Here is a 21596-nt window from a genome sequence, read left to right as displayed (position 1 = left end):
TAACACGTTTTGCGTGATCAATATTCTAAGGCAATGTTACTACATGGGTAGGACTACATGTGTAAAAAGACTTATGAATGAAGGCTTGCATGTGATGTGAGTATGTGGATTAAAAACATGCATTCGATATGAGTGAATACTTTAAATGAAAACATGCACTTGATATAGTTGCACATGAATTAAGTAAATACATGCTAATGAATATTTTTGTTTCATACGCATGATAAAGGTTTGCATATATGGATGTGCATTTAAAAAGCATGTGGTTTATTTTCTATATGACATGTTGGATATGAATGCATGCTTGTTAACATGTTATGGCAAAGTTTGTTTTGGTACAGGTGTATACATGATATGAATGTGTGCTGCCCTAAAATTCAATTTCTAGATCCGGGTTATGTTCATGTGTGTGGATGTTAACATATGTTATGAATGAACAGTTTCAAGTGCATGTGTATACATGAAATCGATGTGTGTTTGGCATGTACAATCCTGCATAAATGTTCTCATGTACTTATGAATCATGAATGAATGCATGTGTGTTAAGTGATTTTATGAAAGTAATTTCACATGGAAGGTGAACACATGCATATGACTGTGGTAACTCATGCACATTGTTAAATTTGTATGAATGAATGTGCATTTAGAATCATGTTGGTATCGTTGCATAAATTGCTTGTTGTTATGATTTTTGCATACGGTGCATCGATGATCGAAATGAATCATCGTAAGCCTGGAGAGCCTTGAGCTTTGGTTTGCTCTTTATTTACTTTTAATTGCATCGCAAAAATTACATTCATTTTGATTTCACTATATATTGCACTGTTCTATGTGTTTCCACGGGCGGGAGTCCCGTGATGGTTCTCGCAGGGGTAGATGCGAGCTCTTGCCTTTGCTTTTGTATGCTGAATTGCAAAACTCAATAATTGGCTTTTAATAAAAAGATAATGAATATGAACAATGTAATATACGTTCTGGGATCTCCCATCGGAAGAATGAGAATCTTAGAGATTCGGTTTTGGGGGACTACGAGGATACAAAAACTCTGTGTCCTTTACTTTGACCCATGAACCCGATATTGAAGTTCTTTTTCCTAGCCACGATTTTAGAGAGTCCGCCACTTTACCTGGATGTAGTGTATTCGACACAGTTGTTGTTTTGGTATATGAAGAAAGTGACACTTGTGGGCGTGAAGTGTCCCTAGTGTTTCCGACATTAGATGTGGATGTCTAATGTTCCGAAGGTGATTCGGTCGAGGGCTAAGTTTGAAACTCAGTAATAAAATACAACTTGTGTGTTAAGCTATCTTGAAACCTAATTTGACCTCGGAGATTTTACCCGTTATGCATTAGGACATGCATATTTTATTTGTTATTTTAATTGTTACATGTTGGTGGATGCATAATGCTTAATTTCTAATCCATGTGAAACGTCATGCTTACTTAAATTGTAATTCCTGCTGTTGATTTATGTTCTTTCATGCTTAATAAATGTTCCATGTTGCATGAATGCTAAACTGAATTATATAATTGTCATAGTTGCATTCCTCTGAATTATTGCATGGAATCATATCTGTATTGTTTATGCTCATTTATTTCATTAGAGGGATTTGTATGCAAAACTCTTTGGATTTTTGACCCTCTCTATTTGTGGTTTTTTCTCAGCCGCAGGTGATCTGTGAAGCTACTGGCTTCTGGGGGAGGTTACGGGTGTCACACACTTGCTAGACAGATCACAAATGGTTATCGTTGTTCAGTTTTCTTTTATTTTATTTTCGTTTTATTTAGTTGATATTACACTCTGCACATTTCATTTATACACTTGTCTCAAAACTTATTATTCATTATTTCAATAAAGGTTTGGTTTGGTATGAATGATAATTGTAAGCTCTATTGTGGTTGGTTGGTTTATCCAATTGGGAGTGCAACTGTAAAGACTCCAGGTCTCTGGGAAATGTTTCCGCAATGGTTTAAAAAACAAATTTTGCATTTTCAAGGGGTATGAGTTGGGATCGTTACATAATCAATGTTGTATGTATCGTACCATATCGTATGATACATATGGTACAATGCATATCGTTACTTTTGGGTATTGCGATACACTTGTACCGCGATACGAGTGTGTATCGTATCCGTATCAAGTGTATTGTATGATACACCCCTGTATCGTACCATATCGTACGATACAACACCTTCAACACACTTTAAAAAGGCTAAAAGTTATTTTTTTCATTTTTGGTTTTAAATACCTTTTGAGGGTTGACTTCTCCATTTGTCTAGAGGCTATTAGAAGTGCATTTTCACCCAAAGAAGTGGGTTAAGGTAAAAAAATGCATTTTTACCATTTTTTCATTCAAGAAAATGGATTAAGATAAAAAATCTTTAGTATGAGTAAAATTACAAAGCTACTCTTTAAAAAAAATTTGCCTCGTGGGGCGTTGTCCCCCACAACCCCCTGCCAAATTAAAGATTTATATCAAGGTAGAAATCAAGCTCCACACTCCAACAAAATAAGATGATCCGACATGGCAATGTGGCACTCAAGTAATCAGTAAAAACCGATTAAAAATCGAGTGCAACTTTTACCATGCATTGTTCTTGTGAGATAGTGGATGTCTTATGCAACTCATAGAGACATAAATGCTTTATATGTGATTTTATGGTTGTATTTTGTGCAATTCATCATTGTTTCATGCAATATGATTTTTTTAGAATTTTTGTTATTTTTTTATTTTCATTGATTTTTTTAGATTGTTTAAATTTTTTTTATTAAAAATTTATGATATTTTACGATATGATACAATACAATACAGTCTTAATTTGGGCCCGACCGATACGGGTAATGATACGTTACTTACAACATTGGTCATAATGGTTCAAATTATCCATATTTTTGAAGTGTTACTTTCTTATTTTTCCTTTGCCTGTTATCCTTTTTCTTGAATATTTAAATTTGTTCATTGTGTTTGGACTTTCAAATTTTATATTTTTTTAATTATGTTGTTGTTTTCAATCTATTTTCTTTTTCCTTTTCTTTTTCTGAAATGGCCCTTATGAAAGTCCAATTGTAAAATAGAGTAAATCATACTAAAAATTCAAGGGTGTTGAGCCTGTCATGCACCCAGAAGAGATCATTGAGGAAGATATTTTTAGCAGTTATCCATCATTCCTCTTTTCCATGTTTTTCATGCAAATCAATTGGTTTATCCACTTTTTGATAAGGAGAATGTCTGTAAAATTCATTAAAAATCTCTTTGGGTTCTTTAAAAAAAAAGTTTGGATCCAGGTTGGATCCGGGTGGGATATCGAAAGGGGTTTCTTTTTTTTTAACAAAACCCGACTTCCCCCGACTCTCATCCTCCCGTCTCTCTCTCTCACGCCGGAGCCCGCCGCAGCCCTCCCTCACTTTTACCCTTGTCACTCTCTCTCTCCTCTTTTTCGTACCCCCTCTCACCGGGAAGTTCTCTCTTTCTCTCAATCTCTTTGCTCTCTCTCTTGCTCCACCATGGGGAGTTGTGGCACCCCTCGGGTGCCACCCTCCCTCTTCCCTTCCTCTATTTTTTCGTCGACAAACCAGAGCCACCAACATCGATGGCTCTAGCTCGCCAGGAGAGAGGGTGTCGAGCATCCTGTCCTTTTTTCCCTTTTCTGGAAAGATCTGCCACAATCAGAGGCTGTGGCCATCTTTCCAGAAGGGCAGACAGAGGGAGGGTCTGATGCCTCTCCCTCCTGGCCAAATGGAGGGCAAGCACCACCTGCGCCTGCCTCCTCTTTTTTCTTTGAAAGACAAGCTGGGTTAGGCAGACCCCTACCAGTTACCCTACACCTTTGGGATTTGAACATGCAACGTCCCAAGACAAGGTAACGTGCGCTAACTGCCCCTACTAGACTAGCGGGGCTGTCAGCCCCCTCCCCCCCCCCCCCACCCACACACACACACACCCTTGTTGAAGGACCGAGCAAGGCTTGGTCTTGTCACAGGGTTGGGACCAGGCCAAGCTCGACCTAACCACCGAGCCCACCCCCTCCCTCAGTTTGCTTATCCTATCGAGCTGAGCTCGGTTGGAACCGTGCTTAGCTTGGTCCATGCTTTCAGACCGAGCCAGCTCAGTTAGTAAACTGAGCTTGGCTTGATCGTAATTTACCCCCCTCTTGGCCCGAGCCCGGATCGGTTAAGATGCAGCTTAGGGCTGGCTCTTACTTCGCTCAGCTAAGCAGAGTTCGACAAAACTCAGCTCAATCCATCTTTTTTGGTACCAAGTTCGATTAGGTCAAACTGAGTTCGACTTGGTCAAACCTAGTCAACTCGGTCTCCTGCCAAACCAACTTCTTATGCCTCTTTCCGCCCAGATCAGCTTGCTAGCGTAGTCGGCTCGATTTCTTGTATCAAGCTCGACTTGGTTCGGTCGACTCGAACTGGGTTCAGGTTCGACCTCTACAATGCAATCGTCGCTTCGTGCGCTAAAATAAGGTTTTAACATCATTCTTTATGCATCACAATAGAATATTTTTTTAACACTCCACATCGGCACAACAAACGAGACACACTTATCGAGACACGAGCCTTTAAGAACCTATTTTCGGAATCATCAGAGATTCGGACCATCTTCGAGGTAGGGGAAAGTTGTATACGAGAATAATGTCAAAATATTTCTAACTTATATATATATATGTTTTTAACTCAAGAACGCAGTTTTGCGTATTCTTGTCTATTTTTAAATTGCGTCATTTACTTTGTCGTCGCGCTGTAATGTGCATAGGCTCCAACTTTTTGTAATTTATTTAGCTCAATGTGTGGTTTCACACGTTGAGCCCTGCTTTATGTCATTTACTTTGCCGCCATACTATAATGTGCACTGGTTCCTGCTTACGCAATTTACTTAGCCTGATGTACGGTTTGGTACACCGGGCTTCGTTTACGTAATTTATTTAGTTCGATGTGTGGTTTCACACATCGAGTCTTGCTTTATATCATTTACTTCGCCGTCGTGCTGTAATGTGTAGAGACTTATGCTTTAATATATATGTATCTTATATACATATAGAATATTATAAAGTATGCAGTTTTGTGTACTCCTGTCTACTTTAGATTACGCTAATATGTACTTAAAGACGCAGATTTGCGCATCCTCGTCGAAACTCGATTTTTAAAAGATTTCACATGCGAGATTTCAAGCTCGCATTGTCCGATGTCTCGAATATTAAAACAAGTGATTTGTGTTTGCATATTCGCAACAGAGTTTTCTCCTCGAACCAACATAACAAAAAGGCGTCGATTACGTAACCTTCGATGTTTTGTACGTCAGGTCCTTCTTTTCTGTATCCGGAATGACTCAGATATTTCGTAGCCTAAGGTGGGATATTGAAATTTTCAAATGTTGTGCCTGAGTTTCTTTTTGAAAAACCAATAACTTTTTCATCGTAGTGGTACTATCAGACTTCCACATGTTAGTACGACGATGATTGGACTGAAGGTTTATGGTAACCTCGTAGTGCCACAATGCACGATGATTAAAAAAAATCACATAAATGAAGATGATCAGCTTCACAGGGAAGATGCTCGATTTGGTTTAAAAGGCCAGAGCATATTGAATGGGTTGTCAGATAAAATAAGACCGACATACTCATTTATTCTTTGGTTCTCTCAAGAGAGAGGATAAGATGGTACAAAAACTCCAATAGATAAGTTGTTAACAACTATGCTCCTTATCAGTCATCGAAGTTAGGGGACTGGGCTATCAAATATTATCCTAGATGGTAGATCCAAATGATTTCTGCAGAAGTTTGGATGCATCCCTCTGTAACAAGTGGCCTTTGAGGAATTCTCTCTCGGTCATTTGGCCGTTATCTTGGGAGCGGACTCAACTAGTTGTACGGGGTACTAAAATATATGCAATAATAAACCCCAAGGCAGTCTCATTTGTTTGTACGTTTATCCTGTGCGGACCCACAGGTGAGTACTTATCGAAACAAGATTTTCATGCTCATTTTACTTACTCTGAAACTGCACATTGCGAAAGGAATAACACATACATTAGTCTTGTTCTGATTTTTGACATCTATGCACCTATTAGGCTTTTATAAGTCTGACCCGTTTTATGGGATATTGGTGATTATTAGGTTGATGTGTGATTATTAGGTTGATGCGGCAGGCGATGATGCGATGGCGTGATGATATCAAGAACCCACTTTCTCTCTATTGTTTCGCTCCTGAGCATGTTTTTTTGTAATTTTGTGTAAGGGTTTTCTTTTGTAATACTTTATTTTGGGTAAACTTTAATTATCAAAAACTTGTTTAAAGCTATGTGGTTTCAATGATAGTATCGAGATGTAAATCCATTGTGAATGAAAGTTCGGCTGTGATGTGCCCAAGGTCCGTTGACTTATTCTTTCAAACACTGTTTTCCGTTGAACTACTATTTTAAATTCTAAAAAACGATTGATTGCAAAGTTTCAAATTTTTCTTAAAAGTTTAAGTTTGGGATTTTGGGGGGTTACAGTCTAGCAGAAGGGAAATTTGGGAGATTAAAGGGACAGTTTGGTGGATCACTCTATTTGAATACATCAAAAATGATTTCATGTGTCTTGATTTTCTTGTATACTCATCAGTGAGTCTTTTGTCTACAACGGACTACATCCCATATACTCAAGAAGCTGATGACAACTATACAAGATTCTGGAAATGCTTTGTTGAGGCTTCGTATCTATCACGAAGGGGAAGCCATAACTAGTCCTTTTGATGGTGGATGGCACAGCGGGTTCACTATGAATGGGAGACACTTATTTCATCTTAAACGTAGTTAGCACGTATAGGATTAGATGCACCGATCTATTTGTAGAATCTAATTATCCGATTTGTGTGTTAGATTTCTGGGTATGCTTTGGTAGATCCATTGTGTGGAAACTGAATTCTGTTCTGGAATCCACTATGAATTGTCTATTAGTTTGGGTTAGACCCTGTCAAGATGGATGTCTCACTCTATTTGCGGAACCGGGATACCCAATTTCCCTTGTGGTAGGTTACTGCAAATAAATTGGTAGATATGTTGTTTTTCTGTTGGAATCTTTTCTCTAGAAGAGTTTGAAGGAAAGAAGTGTTTGTAGTCTGGTTCATGTGGATGGTTGGTTTGACGATTCCAACCTGGTGACCAGTACTAAGGTTGCTCTACGTGGTTGTGAGTTGTGTAAGATAAGCTGCTGCTTGTGTATCTCATGTAGTAAGGGATGCAAATCCTGGTAATATCCTTAAAAACATTTTTTGGATGGTTAATAGCTATCTTAGTTATGGTGCGATTTCTTCTATGTCCCGCTTATTGATTTTCTCAGTCACTGCAGCTTCTCTGCAGTCTTCACATCCTGTTAGGATTGACGTTTACTGAGGTTAATTATATTATCAGTTTGCTGTACAAAGTATTGAAAATGGGCATTTCAGATCCCAAGGAAATTTTGCTTGCTAGAGAGATAACAGTTGAAACATGACATTTGTGTGGCGTGTTGTTGTGTAGATTTGAAATGGTCGACAACTGCTATGACATTTTCAACTAGGAGAATTTACTGGGTAAAAAGTTGGATCTCCTGGTGAGATACTTTTTTCTGCAGTAAAAATTCTATTATTTGGAAAAATGGCTGGGATTTGTTTTATATAATTATAGTTGATTTGCTTGGTAAAAGCACGGTCCCACAGTATCCCTTGTAAAATTTCTAAGCTCCACTCAAATCAACCACCCTGTAGATAGAAAGAGGCTTCATGGAAAATATTTTTAAGGCTTATGGTATTTCTTTTATCTTGTTTATTAAAATGTTGGTCGTTAATAGACGTTCATATTGGTAGTGGAAATTTACAACTGAATTCGTAACATTTTGTTGGATTTATTGTGTAAAGTGTCAGGTGTGCCTAGGTAAGATGGGGCTTTCCTGACTTCTGCTAAATGATTAACAAGACATTACAAATACAAAAATAACAGTAAGATCATATGCAGAAAAGACACAATGTGGTATCAGGCAACATTTTCTTTCATTTTGCTTTTCCCCTAACATTTTCTTTTTTCTCTTTCTTTTGTGGATCACCTTGATTGTGTATTTTCCTTTTACAAGACAAGATGTTACCTAATATTTGGTTTTTCACAATTCTCTCTCTCTCTCTCTCTTTTTCCTCTCTTCGATGTCTTATTTTTCTTTTAATATCTTGCAGACACCCTTGCAAACTCCAATGCAGACCCCTTTGCCTGTGGATCCTGCTGCATATCAGTATTTCCCTGCAGGTCCTAGTGATTTTGTTTCTATGCCCGATACAGGTACAGGTACGTCTGGTGCAGAAATCAAGGGATGCAGGCCTGCCTCTTACATGGTAAGAACTCATCACTGCTTTGCTGCATAAGTGTTGGTAGATAAGGTCAGAAATAGAGCACTTTCGAGCTCAAATTTTGGCAACAAGTTTAACAGTGATGGTCTCCTTTATGGGTGACCTTGTACAAGTGTTTATAAAGAAAGGTTAAGCTTTGTGGGGGTGGAATTTTCATTTCTACATTCTCTGTGATCCTTTCTTCAGTATATATTTATTAAATTGTTCATTTCTACAGCAACCACCTTCTCCCTGGATGAATCAAAGACCACTAGGGGTTGATGTCAATATTGGTAAGTTGAATATATCTGAATTGTTGATAATATTTAGGTGTTGCTATTCAATGATACTGTCAAAATGAAATTGTGCATACTTGTCTCAATGGTTCATGTTTGAGCTTTTAGCGTATGAGGAAGGACGGGAGGAGGAAGGAGGAACATCCTCACAGCCATCCATGACAAAGGTGATCATTTATGTTGGCTTAATATCTAACTGTTTATATCTGGGTCTCGCTATAGCTTTTCACACCCAACCACATGATTTACACTTCCATGAAGTGTCCATTTAGAGCCAACATTTAGGTATTTTCTTCTGTATTCCTTTTGAACATATGATAATGTCAAAAAACTCTTTGTCGTACTTTTGCTGAAAGAGTAATATGTGAATGATATACAACATATCTAGACATCCGTACTAGTAAAAGGTGGTTATCTTATAAATAGGAATATATTTAAAAATAAGCATTAGAAACTAGTATAGATGGGTTTGATGTATCTCTATTTAACATGTGTTGTGTATAAACATGTTTAGATGATAGTTTATGGATACTTTCTTATTTTCCTTCTAGTTACTGACTTTGATATTTGAGGAATGTGGACGTTCTTAGGCAAATCCTCAATAATTTGAAAATATCAAATACTTTTTTTGAGGAAAATGTAAAATATTGTAGTGTTTTCCAAGTATTTCCATATTGAAAGCATCATGATGTTATTACAATAACATCCTCGTATTTCAATGAAAAGTCCCGGTTTTATAATTATATGTTTTAACTACTATTATTTTTGAAATGTTTTTAGATTTTTTTAAGAAAAATGAAGATTACAAATGAGGGGAAGTGGATTAAGAAGCAATGTAGGAAAAGGAAGCGAGAAGCAAGGGCTGTATTTAACAAATGGATTGAGACTTATTTTAGAATTATTCCCAACTAAAAAGAGTCAAAGTTTGTTATACTATACAATGTCAATATTACATCTAATATATATTAATTAAACTCTTTTATTTTTAAAAGCATAAAGCATATGCGAATATTAATACTTATGGGGGCTAAAAGAAATGGTATGAATATATCTAAGCAAAACCATTATTTGTTTATATTATAATGGACTAGTAAGCATCAAATAATAGAGGAATATCAGCATAATACACATGAATTACATAGAAAAGAATACATAATAGTGTTCATATTTTTAAATGAGAAAAGACTTTTAAAGACCTTTTCCTGGATTCATTCTTTAAACGAATAGCTTAAAATTTCTTTGAGTTTAGTAAGCTGACTCATTTTTTTATTTTTAAAGGAAATATAAAAAGTTGTATTGTCATCAAGATTCATTTGTGTACTTATAACAAGTCAACTATGGTGCCCTTTTAATTGGAATTGCAGTTCATTTAATTATGCGACATGCTAGTTTAGAGTATATGATCTTGGAAGCATGCTTCTCATAACAAGGGAATTTTAGTTCTAAAGGCACATATTGTAGCTCTCAAAGTGGTTTTCAGGAAGCGGGCTTCCAATGATAGGTAAGAGCTTCTAGTGACCATTAGAAAAAAGGAAATAATAATAATAATAGGGCCTATTCTGTTCTCATTTTTTACACTTATTTTATCTTATTTTTAATGACAATATTTTCATGTGAAGTCAATGCTTTTTGGGATCCCCAGAGAAATATCAGATACTGATATTGGTGATTATGGAACACATGACTATTTGTGTTTTGCATGTCATAACCTTTGAATTAGGATTCAATATGATTGGGCAACATTAAAGAACATTTTATGCTTGTGGCCATGTCCCATGAACACGCCATATGACCCAACATACTCGTGTCGACACGCCCAGACATGGGTGTGCGGGTGCTTATGGGTACGTTTTGGGTCTGTTCGGATCGGGTCCATCTAAGACCCATACCCGATACCAAGTTTTTGCCAGTTTGACATTTGGTAGGAAGGAAGAAGAGGAAGGAAAAAAGAGAAGAGGAATAAGAAGAGAGAGAGAGAGAGAGAGAGAGAGAGAGAGAGAGAGAGAGAGAGAGAGAGAGATCTTTTTTCTTTTAATTACATTTTATCCCTTATATTCAAATATCACATTCTTCTTATATATATCCTGTGTCTTTGTTCCTGCATTTTTTGAAATTGCCATGTCGTACCCTCCATACCCGTACCCGTATCCATTGGCTTGTGGAAGTCTCGCGTATCTAGTTAGCAATTAGGTTCTTTAAAGAGTTGGTTTATTTAGCCCTCATAGGGTCTTTGTTTTTTAATATATTTATTTCTTCAGCCTAACAAAGGAGATGGATCTATGAGACAAATTAGCCAAACACATGAATCAACAATGTGGCCTACAAATGCGGTGCAATATTACACATGAATCAACAATGTGGCCTACAAATGCGGTGCAATATTAATCATACATCCTTATGCAATGATCAAAATCAAAACATGTTTATACAAGGGTTGGACCATGAAAATAAAATAGCAAATGTCAGTGAGACAATCTATGTCACATGGGTGCAGGAGGGCAAAAATATAAAAAATTATATATATATATATATATATATAATTTTAAAGTTTTAACAGTTAACAACAGTAACACTACAGACATTGCATCCTGCAAATTTTATGCATAGTTTAAAATAATGATTTAAAATATATACGGTAGTCTTGGTGATTTGGCCACATGAGACCTGGAAAAACGCTTTCAAATGCCATTCAAATATACGAGGAGAAACCAAATGCCCATGTGCTATGTCGTTTTACAGTTGCATGATTGAAGAGACTTCCAAAGTTACAGTTTAATATCCCCTGTGTTACATCTGGTATGGTATGTATCTTAGAGTATGCATATCTATTTGTTTCTTGAGGCATCGATACATACCTTGAAGTGAGCAATGTGACTTTATCCACAAGGCATAGACCTTGTGCCTTGAAGTGAACCTTTCTAACCCATCGAGTATAGAATTTCAAAACAAGCATTGGGTTCAAATGATCTAAAGATGATGAACTAAGTTGCAACCTCAGACATGGGCTACGCCTAACAATAACATGGAGTGGAGGAATAGAACTCTTTTAACATATGGTGGAGTTTTAGGCATACACGAAATGCCTTGAGGCAGGCCACCTAAAATCTAAAACAATGGTTTGCAAAAAATTTTGAAACTAGAAAAGAGACTTCAACCAAAGGACTCCTATAATGATGCATGTATACCTGTTGGATCCAGTAGAGAACTGACCTGAAACCATGGACTAGTGGCTTCAACCTATCAATTTGGGCCATATCCCTCAAAAGTCCATTGGGTTAATGAAGAGTGGAGAGAGAGATTGAGAGACGAGTGGAGAGAGAGAGATTGAATGAGAGAATGAGAGAGAGAATGCGTACCTTGGAGATGGAGAGAAAGCGTCGCGTTTGCCGAACGGTGGCAGCTCGTAGGCATTGCCGGCATCGGGGTGTCGCAGACTCAAGCTCGCAGCGTCGGGTCCGAAGACAGAAGAGAGAGGGCAAAAATGTTTTTTCCTAATCCTCCAAAGCCCATTTCATTGGGCGCCTTTTTTTTAAAGTCCAAATTTTGGACATATATGACCCTGGGTGCGTTGATCGCACCCAGGGTTGGGTTGACCGCACCGGGTGCCTCACCTGCACACTCACCCGCATCGCGTCAATGCGAGTGCGGCACCTGGTTGGCCGAATCCATGTGACATAGGAGACAATACATCTTGTCAAACTATTACATTAGGGATGGCAGTGGGGCAGGGCGGGGCGGGGTGGGGGACAAGGTCTCCACCCCCGCACTGCCTCAAGATTTTATCCTCCACCCCCGCCTCCATCCCCGACGGGGAATGGATTTTATCCTCCATCCCCGCCTTCATCCCCGTTTCATGTCCTCCATCACCGGTTCAAACGGGGATGAGGCGGGGCGGGGCGGGGATATTGCGGGGAAAAGTGGTCGGGCGGGGTTGGGGCGGGGATGATGCGGGGATCGTGGCGGGGAAAAGTGCACGTCCATCCCCGCCTCCACCCCCGGACGGGGATGGATTTTAACCTTCGTCCCCGCCTCCATCCGTGTTTCATACCCTTCATCCCCGGTCCAAACGGGGCGAGGCGGGGTGGGGCCCCGCTTTCCCCCGGTCCACAGCCACCCCTATATTACATGCCAAATACCAACACTAGGGTAGTCACAATATTGCAGCCAAGGGTTTTGGGTTTGAATCCGTCAAGTGTCATCTCTCGGTTTTCCTATCAAAAGTAAAAAAGGTGATACGATAAAGCATTAAAATATGTCCTTGCAATTTATAACATACTTATATAGGGGCGAGAGTAAGAACATGATTAAGCTGCATTTCAAGAGCTTTAGATGGTAGGAACAGGTTTGGAGCAAGCAACAAACAATTCTGTCATGTTCATTTTTCTCTCTTCCCCTTCAGCAGGTGCTACAATGCTTATGTAACTCGAACCACCTTCCCAAGCAGAGTACCTTTATTATACCCTTTCCATGGAACCATGCCACACACTGTACATGAGGTTTCTTAGAAAGTTAAGTTCTTTTTGTAAATATTGTCCTTCTCTGTTTATTGAGACTCGACTATTCGGATCTGGCACCTGCACCAAGCTTGGTCGGCTAGCTCTTAATGGCTTATGTCTGGTCATGCTCCCTTGCCACTTCATTCTCTACAGGGGTCTCTTTCCGCTTGGAAGTGTGGCAACATCTATTATTTATCTAAGTTATTACTTCCCTGATGCCAATATTGGCTAAATTAAGATGGTGAATGGAAATATTGCCAATGGTCAAATGACACTTAAAATTTGTTCAAATGAGTGGTAATGTTGGTATGTGTTTGTCATGTTGAATATGCATGCTTTCTATTTCTGTACACATGTAGAATACTTGTATGAATTTTGCTCATATATAGACTTGCATATTTGTGGTCAAAAGCCTCCCAAGTTCTCTCTTGCATATTTCATTCATCAACTTGGATAACAGATGCCCATAGGGGATCTGCACACCTGGCTAGGTGCGCCAGCTTAAGGCATTCAAGTTAAAGGGTGCCAAGAGCTTGACACTTGGGATGTGTGGCCCTTGTTGGGGGCCTTTTGGTGTATTCGTTGGGCACCTAACATTTGGTGTCAGAGCAACTACCACGTCTCGAGTTCGAATCTAGAAAATGGTGACTTAGGAAAAGGCTACCTGGGCCAGAGTGAGTTGTCAACAAATGGAAAGGGCTGTCCAGAGTTGAGGCTAGAGTGAAAGCCATCCTAAAGTGGGCTGCCGAGGGCATGGGCTGCAGAGCGTGGTGGGTTGTTACGATCAAGGTTGCCAGACTAGGAAGTGGAAGTGAAACAATACGGGAAGCGGAAGCGAGAAGCGAGTTTTAAAATTTATAGGAAGCAAGAAGTGAGGAATAAAAACAAAAGCCATAAAAGAATTGAATGAGAATTGAAATAGAATACAAATAAAAACTAAAATAAAAATGACTTCTTAAATTTCATGACTTTTTTAGTTGAAGAATTAATTTTTTGTCAAAATCTAAAAAAGATGACTACCAATTTAGAGAAAGTACATGAGAAGTGAGTGAAAAATGTGAAAGAAAGCACATAAAAATATGAAAAGAAACACAAAAGAACATAGAAGAAGCATGGACGAAACATATAGAAAGCATAAAAGAAGCGTGTGATAATCAAGATTCGCATCCAGTTTTAGAAGAGCGGAGTATCGTGCTTTCGAAATGAGTTTCCGGGAAGCACGCTTACCAACTATCTAAGAAGCTTCTGGTAACTTTGGTTAGGATTCTGGTGGTTTAAGGACTTAACTTTACGCACCTTAATCACCCTAGGGCCATTTGGTGTATTGGTTAAACACGGTACGCACACCGCGGTGACTGAAATCGGGCAATAGTCAACGTGGCACTCTTGGTTCGTAACACGACATCCAAACCAAAGCAGTGGTTTCTCCCTGTTATACAAAAAAACTTGGATAACAGGAAGTGGCCTATCAGTTGTCATTTGTTCGCTTAATATGTCAATGTGCAACAAATCTTGCTGCCATCACTTATGCAAGACATTCTATATGAATTTTCTTCAGTTCGTGTCATTGTTTGTAAATAAGCCAATATGGATTAATTTGCACAAGTTATTGTTTGTGGTATATGCCTTCACAAAGGTGATGACTTGTAGTATTAGGTCAGGTGCTACCGTGTTCTTATGTTAAAACTTGTGCACTTTATTCAACTCTTGTTAAGATTTGACAATCTTTGCATGCTTCTGCATCCCCCACAGAGAACTTAAATGTTATGTTTCATTTCATTTTGCATTTTCTTAGCTGTTACCTAACTGTCATTTTGATTATATTACTTAATTCTTCACTAAGGTATTCTTTTATTCCTCTGTGACTTTCCATTTTTCTTCTAGTTTGTCACAAACGTCATTCTTGCATTATCTTGGAAGGTCTATATTAAGTGTTTTTTTCCTAGGAGAAACATCGAAAAATATCATGAATAAAAAAGCGGGAAAGCAAAATAAAAAATATGAAAAAAAGACGAATTGATTTCTTTTTGTCCAAGTATTGGGAAGAACCTTAGGATATTTATCATGATTGTTCTAACAAATGAATTCAATCCTAATGTTATTTTGAAAATGTGTAGATATTATTAAGGATGTATTATTTGGGAAATCTTATGAAAAGTTTTCAAGATATTGTGGGTGTTTGACAAGTTTCTAGTCCTTGTTCTCATATGAGTTGAATAACTGAATGCTATCTCCTCTCTTTTGGTGAAGCATAATGCATAAGTTACTAAGGATGGTACTTTTCCAGGATTTCTTTATGATTTCTGGCAAACGGAAACGCGATGATTATGCATCACATTTTTTGCCAGGTGGATACATACCTCAGCAAGATGGATCTGGAGACTTTCAACCAGTTTCTTCTGGCCATGAAAATGTTGGTATCAATACATAATACTTTTTTTTTTATATTTACACGGAGAAACCACCCCCAGGAACAGCGACCTAGCCGTGCTGGCTTTGCCTGCCGTACTTACGGCCTCTGTCCTGGCAGCATAAAACTCCGTGGGATTACCCCTTGCCCCCAGAGAGTTGCCATGCTTCGGCTTGCGCAGCGGGTGACCCCCATGGAAGATCAACCTAGACCACCTGCCTAGCGTCCTAGGTCCTGATTTTTAATTGTTTTTTATAAATCACCCTATGAGGAAAGTGAACTATTGTGGCTCTGAAAATATTTGCAACATTCCAGTTGTTCTTGTACTTTCAGTTACTGATCTGCTTGGTCCTTTGTCTGCAGAGGGTATTCTTAAGTGCTTGCCTGATGTTTTTAAGATGATATGTAGTTGTGTTGAATAAGAACATTAAAGCCTTTTCCTTTTCCAGGTAGTGTCGAAGGATCTCCCTCCAGATAGGGGGTGCCAAAATAATGAGTCTGCTACATTAAGGCTACAAGAGAGGATTCATGCTGATGCCACAATTGCTTCTTTGGTTAAAGCAACACACAATATTGCTTCCATTCCACAAAATGATGGATTGCATGACATCTATGAAGATGTACGGCAAAAATGTAAATTTCGTTTAACCTGTAATACATATGTTAGCAACTTACTGATGAGCTGCTTTCGGTTTTAAATTTTCAACAGGATGTTGCAAATGAAGATTATAATGCTCCATATTACGGTAAGCAAGTGTAGTCTATTTTCAGCTTTCAGAACAGTAATTTTGGGTTTCCTAAGTCAATGTAAAATTTGACTGGAATCTGTTTCTCATGCACAGATCCTCTGAGCCCCCAAAATGTTGCAACTCCTAAAATAACCAAAACAGAAGCATCTGATGATGAGGAGCCACCTCTAAATGAAGATGATGATGATGATTTAGATGATCTTGATCAGGGAGATGAAGAGCCTAGCATAAATCACCTGGTGTTGGCGCAATTTGAAAAGGTTGTCTCATGGCTTTTCTGTTTATCTATTTATTTATTTGTATAAATAAGTAAATCCGTATTCAGTTATCGACTTTTTTCTGGTTTTCCGCTTATTTGTTGCAAATACTAGTTTTTTAATTGTTTTAATGGCTCCATGATTGCTCAATTAATATGGTTCAAACTTATGAAACTTTCTTCTCACTATCTTTCACAATCAGAACTATAAAAGCGTCTTTTCTGCTTATCCAGTTTACTGCTATATATGAAAGAGCAACTGTTTTTTTTTTTCTTACTACAGGTGAATAGAACTAAGAACAGATGGAAATGTACACTTAAAGATGGCATCATGCATTTGAACAACAAGGACATTCTCTTCACAAAGGTGTGCTCTCAACATTTTCTTCTGAAGTTGGAATTTATGCAATTGATGTGGACTTTAGGTCATGAACACTGGTTATAGGCTATAGCCAATAGGAGACTGGTGTTTACCAAGTCATTTTTTTTCATGAGTGGGGTATCCAGGCATTTGAACCTGTCTCAAATACCTTTCTGTGTTTAAACATTGCAAAGCAGGTGTCAAACACCTGCAACACAAAGCAGAATTACGAGAAACTACTTGTTTGTGGGTTTTTTCCCTGGAAAACCATTTCCGAAATTTGTGAGATATGTGTGGAAAACACACTTATTTTTTACTATGTCACATGGATATGGATGCGGGAATGTGGCACAATGCGGATATGCATGGTACGTTACAACAATTCTAAAAAATTAGGACATGTGGACACAACTAATATATATATATGAGAGGCAAAATCCAGAAGTATTCATTAAAAGTAAAAGTGACGAGGTCACCAAAACGATACACACACACACACGTCTGTGTGTGTGTCTATAAAACAACTCTAAATCCCTATAATTAAGAAGATTAATCATGAAACTAAGTTGAAATTGAAATGTAATATTTTTACTGATAAATTTTAAAAGAAAAAGAATAGAAGTAAATAGAAAATAAGTAAATAAGATCATAAAGGAATAAATAAAGTTTATGGCACAATGTTGACTGTCTGCGGCACTGGTTTGACTGTGTCCATGTAGTATCATTGAGTGGCGTCTGTTGTGTTCTGTCAACGTGCGATACACATACTAATTGTCTTTTTGATATAGCTTTTCTACTTGTAAAAGTTGAGACAAGGAAGAATCTTATAGGTTATTTTACATATTTGATCTTAAGAAGGATGTGATGAGGTAGATAAAATAAATATGCGCAAGGATGTTGAACTGTTTGGTGAGAATGGAATCTCATAATTTAGCATAGCTGAACTATTTTTACCTTATTTCTTGAATCTATTGTCTGAACTCTATAGTGCTATATTGCATTTAAATTATTACTTTAAGTAGCCATTATTACACTCAGTTTACATGGAAGTATAAAAACTTGGATGATTGTTTTATAGTTGTAATCAACATACTCACATATTTTCTGAAATAAACTAATTTATTAATTGTCACAAGATGTCATGATGTGGGTAAACAAGTTTGTGTAAATTTGTAACATCCTTCGTGTACATTACCGTCTCTCTCTCTATGTATATATATAGGGTTAATCTAATATTAAACTTCTTGTATTTAACATTAGATGGATTCATTCTTATTAAAATGACTAAAATACCCTTGAAAGAATGATATTTTTTTAAAATGCATAGTTATTTTTTTGGCAATATAAGTCTTTTAAACTTGGAGGAAATTGTAAAGTCAAACACCTTTTCTAAAAAAGTAACTTTATGAAGTTATCAAAGTTACCTTTTTTACCTCAAAAAGTAACTTTGCAATTTAAAAATTGCCATTATTTTAAGGGTGTTTTAGTAATTTTCATAAGGTTGAATCCATATAATGTTAAAAGCAACAAGTTTAATGTTAGGTTAACCTATATATATATATATATATATATATATATATATATATATATATATATATGAAATGAGGGTCATCCAACCAAAGGAAGGTTCAAAATCTACAACCAATGTCGATCCGACGTCTCCCCTTCAATGCTTGAACATTGAAGGAAGGTCTCATCAATCGGACCTTATATATTTGTTCTTTATAATTTATTTATTAAGAAAAATGCTATACACAAAGTCTTTATGACATATAGACATGTTTTTCGAAATGTGAAAAATTGATGGCTCACAATGCATTTAAAACTTTACAATACAAAGTATTGTGGGTCATTGATTTTTAGTGCTTTCAAAAACACATCTAAACATTGATAATTCTTGATCCAAAACATGTCGCTCACTAAATGAATGATAAAAATCAAATATGTAAAGTCTGATCGATGAAAAACTCAATCGTTAGAGATGGAACACCGTCCATTATCGATTGTAGATTTTGGACCTTCTTTTGGTTGGACCCTCTTTTCTCTCTCTATATATATGTGTGTATATATATATTGTTTTATAGTTGTAATAATCGTATTCACCTATGTCACAGGGATTCGGCTAGCAAGGTGCCGCACCCGCGTCGACGCGACTCGATGCGAGTGCGGCATCGGGTGTGGTCAACCTGACCCTGGGTGCGTTGACCGCACCCAGGGTGATTTTTGTCCATTTTTTTTGGAATTTTTTTGGGTTGCTCAGCCCCCTGTCGACCAACCTCACAAAGGAGAGGAGGGTTTTTCACCTCGAAAGGCCGCAGCAACGGGGCCGTCGGGGTTGCTCGCTGACGGCGGCGATCATCGGGAACCACGACAACCATAGCAGAGAGGGGACATCGACGGTGCTGTCACCGACAACTGTAAACGTTAGGTGGCCGGAAGAAACGAGACCACCGATGTAACAGGGAGAGAGGCTGAGTGGAAGGGGCAACGACTTTCCCGGCGTCGGGGTTCTGGCGAAGCCGATCGCCAGTCAGGAGGTCGCCGCTGATGTCGCAAGTGGCCGCCGGGAGGACTGCCGAACTCAGAGAGGGGGAGGCGAAGAGGCTCGGAGGTCGGCAACGACGAGGGACACATGCGGCGAAGGTGGGGGATCACCAGAGCTTGGAGACTGCCGTCGACTTCGATCGCCGACGTCCTGCGACACAGGGGACGAAGAGGGGGGGTGCTTGCGTCGTTGGGGGGTCTGCCAGACTGAGAGAGGAGGCGAACAGGTGGCCGGCGGCAAGTCGCCGGTGCTCGGTGGCGTAGGGAGGAGCGAGAGGAGAACGGGCGAGGAGAGAGAAGGGGCGAGGGTTTTTGCCCCTCGCCCGAGACACCTGCGTCTTTTAAAAAATGCAGGTTCTCGAGGCTTCGAGAACCCGGGTCTGGGTTATGCTCGGGTTCGGTTTGGACCCGGATCCGGGCCCGACACAGCAGACCAAACCCCCGACGCATGTAGGCACGTGTCTGACACGAGTCTGAAACTGTTTTTTTACGGGCATTACACATGGACCTTAACAGCTACCATACATTCATACACTATATATATATATATATATATATATATATATATATATATATATATATATATATATATATATATATATATATATACATTTTCTCCCCTGCCGCACCCCCGCACCCGGGTTTTTTGGAAGTGCCGAATCCCCGCACCCATGTGACATAGGTATTCACATATTTTTTGAAATAAACTAATTTATTGTCACAAGATGTCTTTGATGTGGGTAAACAACTTATGTTAATTTGTAACATCCTTCATCTACATTACCGTCTCTCTCTCTCTCTCTCTCTCTGTGTGTGTGTGTGTGTGTGTGTGTGTGTTTATGTGTGTGTGTGACTTGCTCCAAGCCAATGTTTTTGCCTGGGGCAAGCACCTGATCTGTTCACTTGCCTCTGTCTCATTTTGAATGACAAGACTTAGGCGTTACCAATTCCCCATCTCATCAGGAATGGTATAGTGGTTGGCTTGCTATCAGCCGCTGGATGGCCAGAAAATGGTGAAGAGTGGGTGGATTCTGGGGAATGGGACATGGGTGACCCCTCACTGCCTTGCTGGCAATCCATCACTGATGTGTGCTAAAAAAGAAAGGGCTGTGGACATGTGGGTGGATCTTCCATAAATGTGAGGGAGGGAGAGAGAGAGAGTGAGAAACGGTCAAGAGGGCCCAACAAGTGAGGTTCCATTAGAGAAGCTGATTATCTTTATGTTTTACCTCAGGGAGTGTTTGGACGCACCAACTTATCCAGATATCTGGGATAAATTGGGATACTGTGTTGAGCATCAAGGTGCAATGTTCCTCCATCGTGTCCTGGTATTTTGAGATTGGAGGGATGCATCGCTCTTCTTGTAAACTCAAAATTGGAGTTTTTTTATTTCTTTCCTCCCAAAATGCATCTTTTCTTGCAAAATTGGTTTTCCACAATTGAACGAAGCTTGTTCGTGATTCACTTCAATTCTCCTTTATTTATCCTTCATGTGTTTTTTCTTTCTCCCCCCCTTTGTGTGTATGAATTTAATGCCATTGTTCTGGAAAATCTACAGGCGAACGGGGAGTTTGAATTCTGAGGTTTCACACTGCAGCACTGTTTGAACTCCAAACTGGGTTATCCTTAACCCAAATCCATCATTGGATTCCCGAGTTTGGGTTTATTCATTTTTTTTATTTTGCATTTGTTAGTCTCACGGTTAGTGTACACAGTTGTAGGAGTGAGGAAATGCTTGAATTTTGTAAGAACAGTCCGGTATATAATATATTTAATCATTGTATTGAGAATGGAGATGCCCTTGGTTAACCCTCCGTTGCTTTCCTTGGTAGATTCTCTTTAACTATTTGTGTAAATACTGAATGCTTCAACAATGATTCTCTCGATTCCAATGAATTCAAATTTGATTGAAACTCGACGTAGTATGAATTGGTGTTCATGACATATAAAGTTCAGTTGGCAAGGTCTGGGAGAAAAAAAAAAGGGGGGGGGGGCAAAAATGGTCTGCAAATGACAAACAAATACAACAACTACACCTTCATCTCAAAACAATTGGGGTCGGCCATATGAACCAAAAAAGAAAATCATTCTGGGTCTTCCACATGAATCCTTATCCTCCAATCATTTCTATCCAATGCCATGTC

General features: G+C 38.6%; 1 protein-coding gene across 1 annotated transcript in view; it reads left to right on the top strand.

Moving 5' to 3' along the window:
- Positions 1–21392, top strand: part of LOC149818923 (transcription initiation factor IIA large subunit-like) — a 29561-nt gene extending 8169 nt beyond the window's left edge. Inside the window, exons 3-11 of the mRNA XM_089984724.1 lie at positions 8191–8346; positions 8579–8633; positions 8745–8803; positions 15420–15545; positions 15992–16162; positions 16252–16288; positions 16385–16551; positions 16831–16914; positions 21011–21392. Of these exons, the coding sequence (XP_089840850.1) occupies positions 8191–8346; positions 8579–8633; positions 8745–8803; positions 15420–15545; positions 15992–16162; positions 16252–16288; positions 16385–16551; positions 16831–16914; positions 21011–21034 (879 nt within the window). The 3' untranslated portion in view covers positions 21035–21392. The remainder of the gene's footprint in view (positions 1–8190; positions 8347–8578; positions 8634–8744; positions 8804–15419; positions 15546–15991; positions 16163–16251; positions 16289–16384; positions 16552–16830; positions 16915–21010) is intronic.
- Positions 21393–21596: the final 204 nt, after the last annotated feature.

The sequence above is a fragment of the Nuphar pumila genome, chromosome 13 (genome assembly GCF_984573655.1).
Source record: "Nuphar pumila chromosome 13, dmNupPumi1.hap1.1, whole genome shotgun sequence".
NCBI lineage: Eukaryota > Viridiplantae > Streptophyta > Magnoliopsida > Nymphaeales > Nymphaeaceae > Nuphar > Nuphar pumila.
The sequence above is the reverse complement of the archived record's forward strand: the minus strand, read 5'-3'. Positions and strand labels throughout refer to the sequence as shown.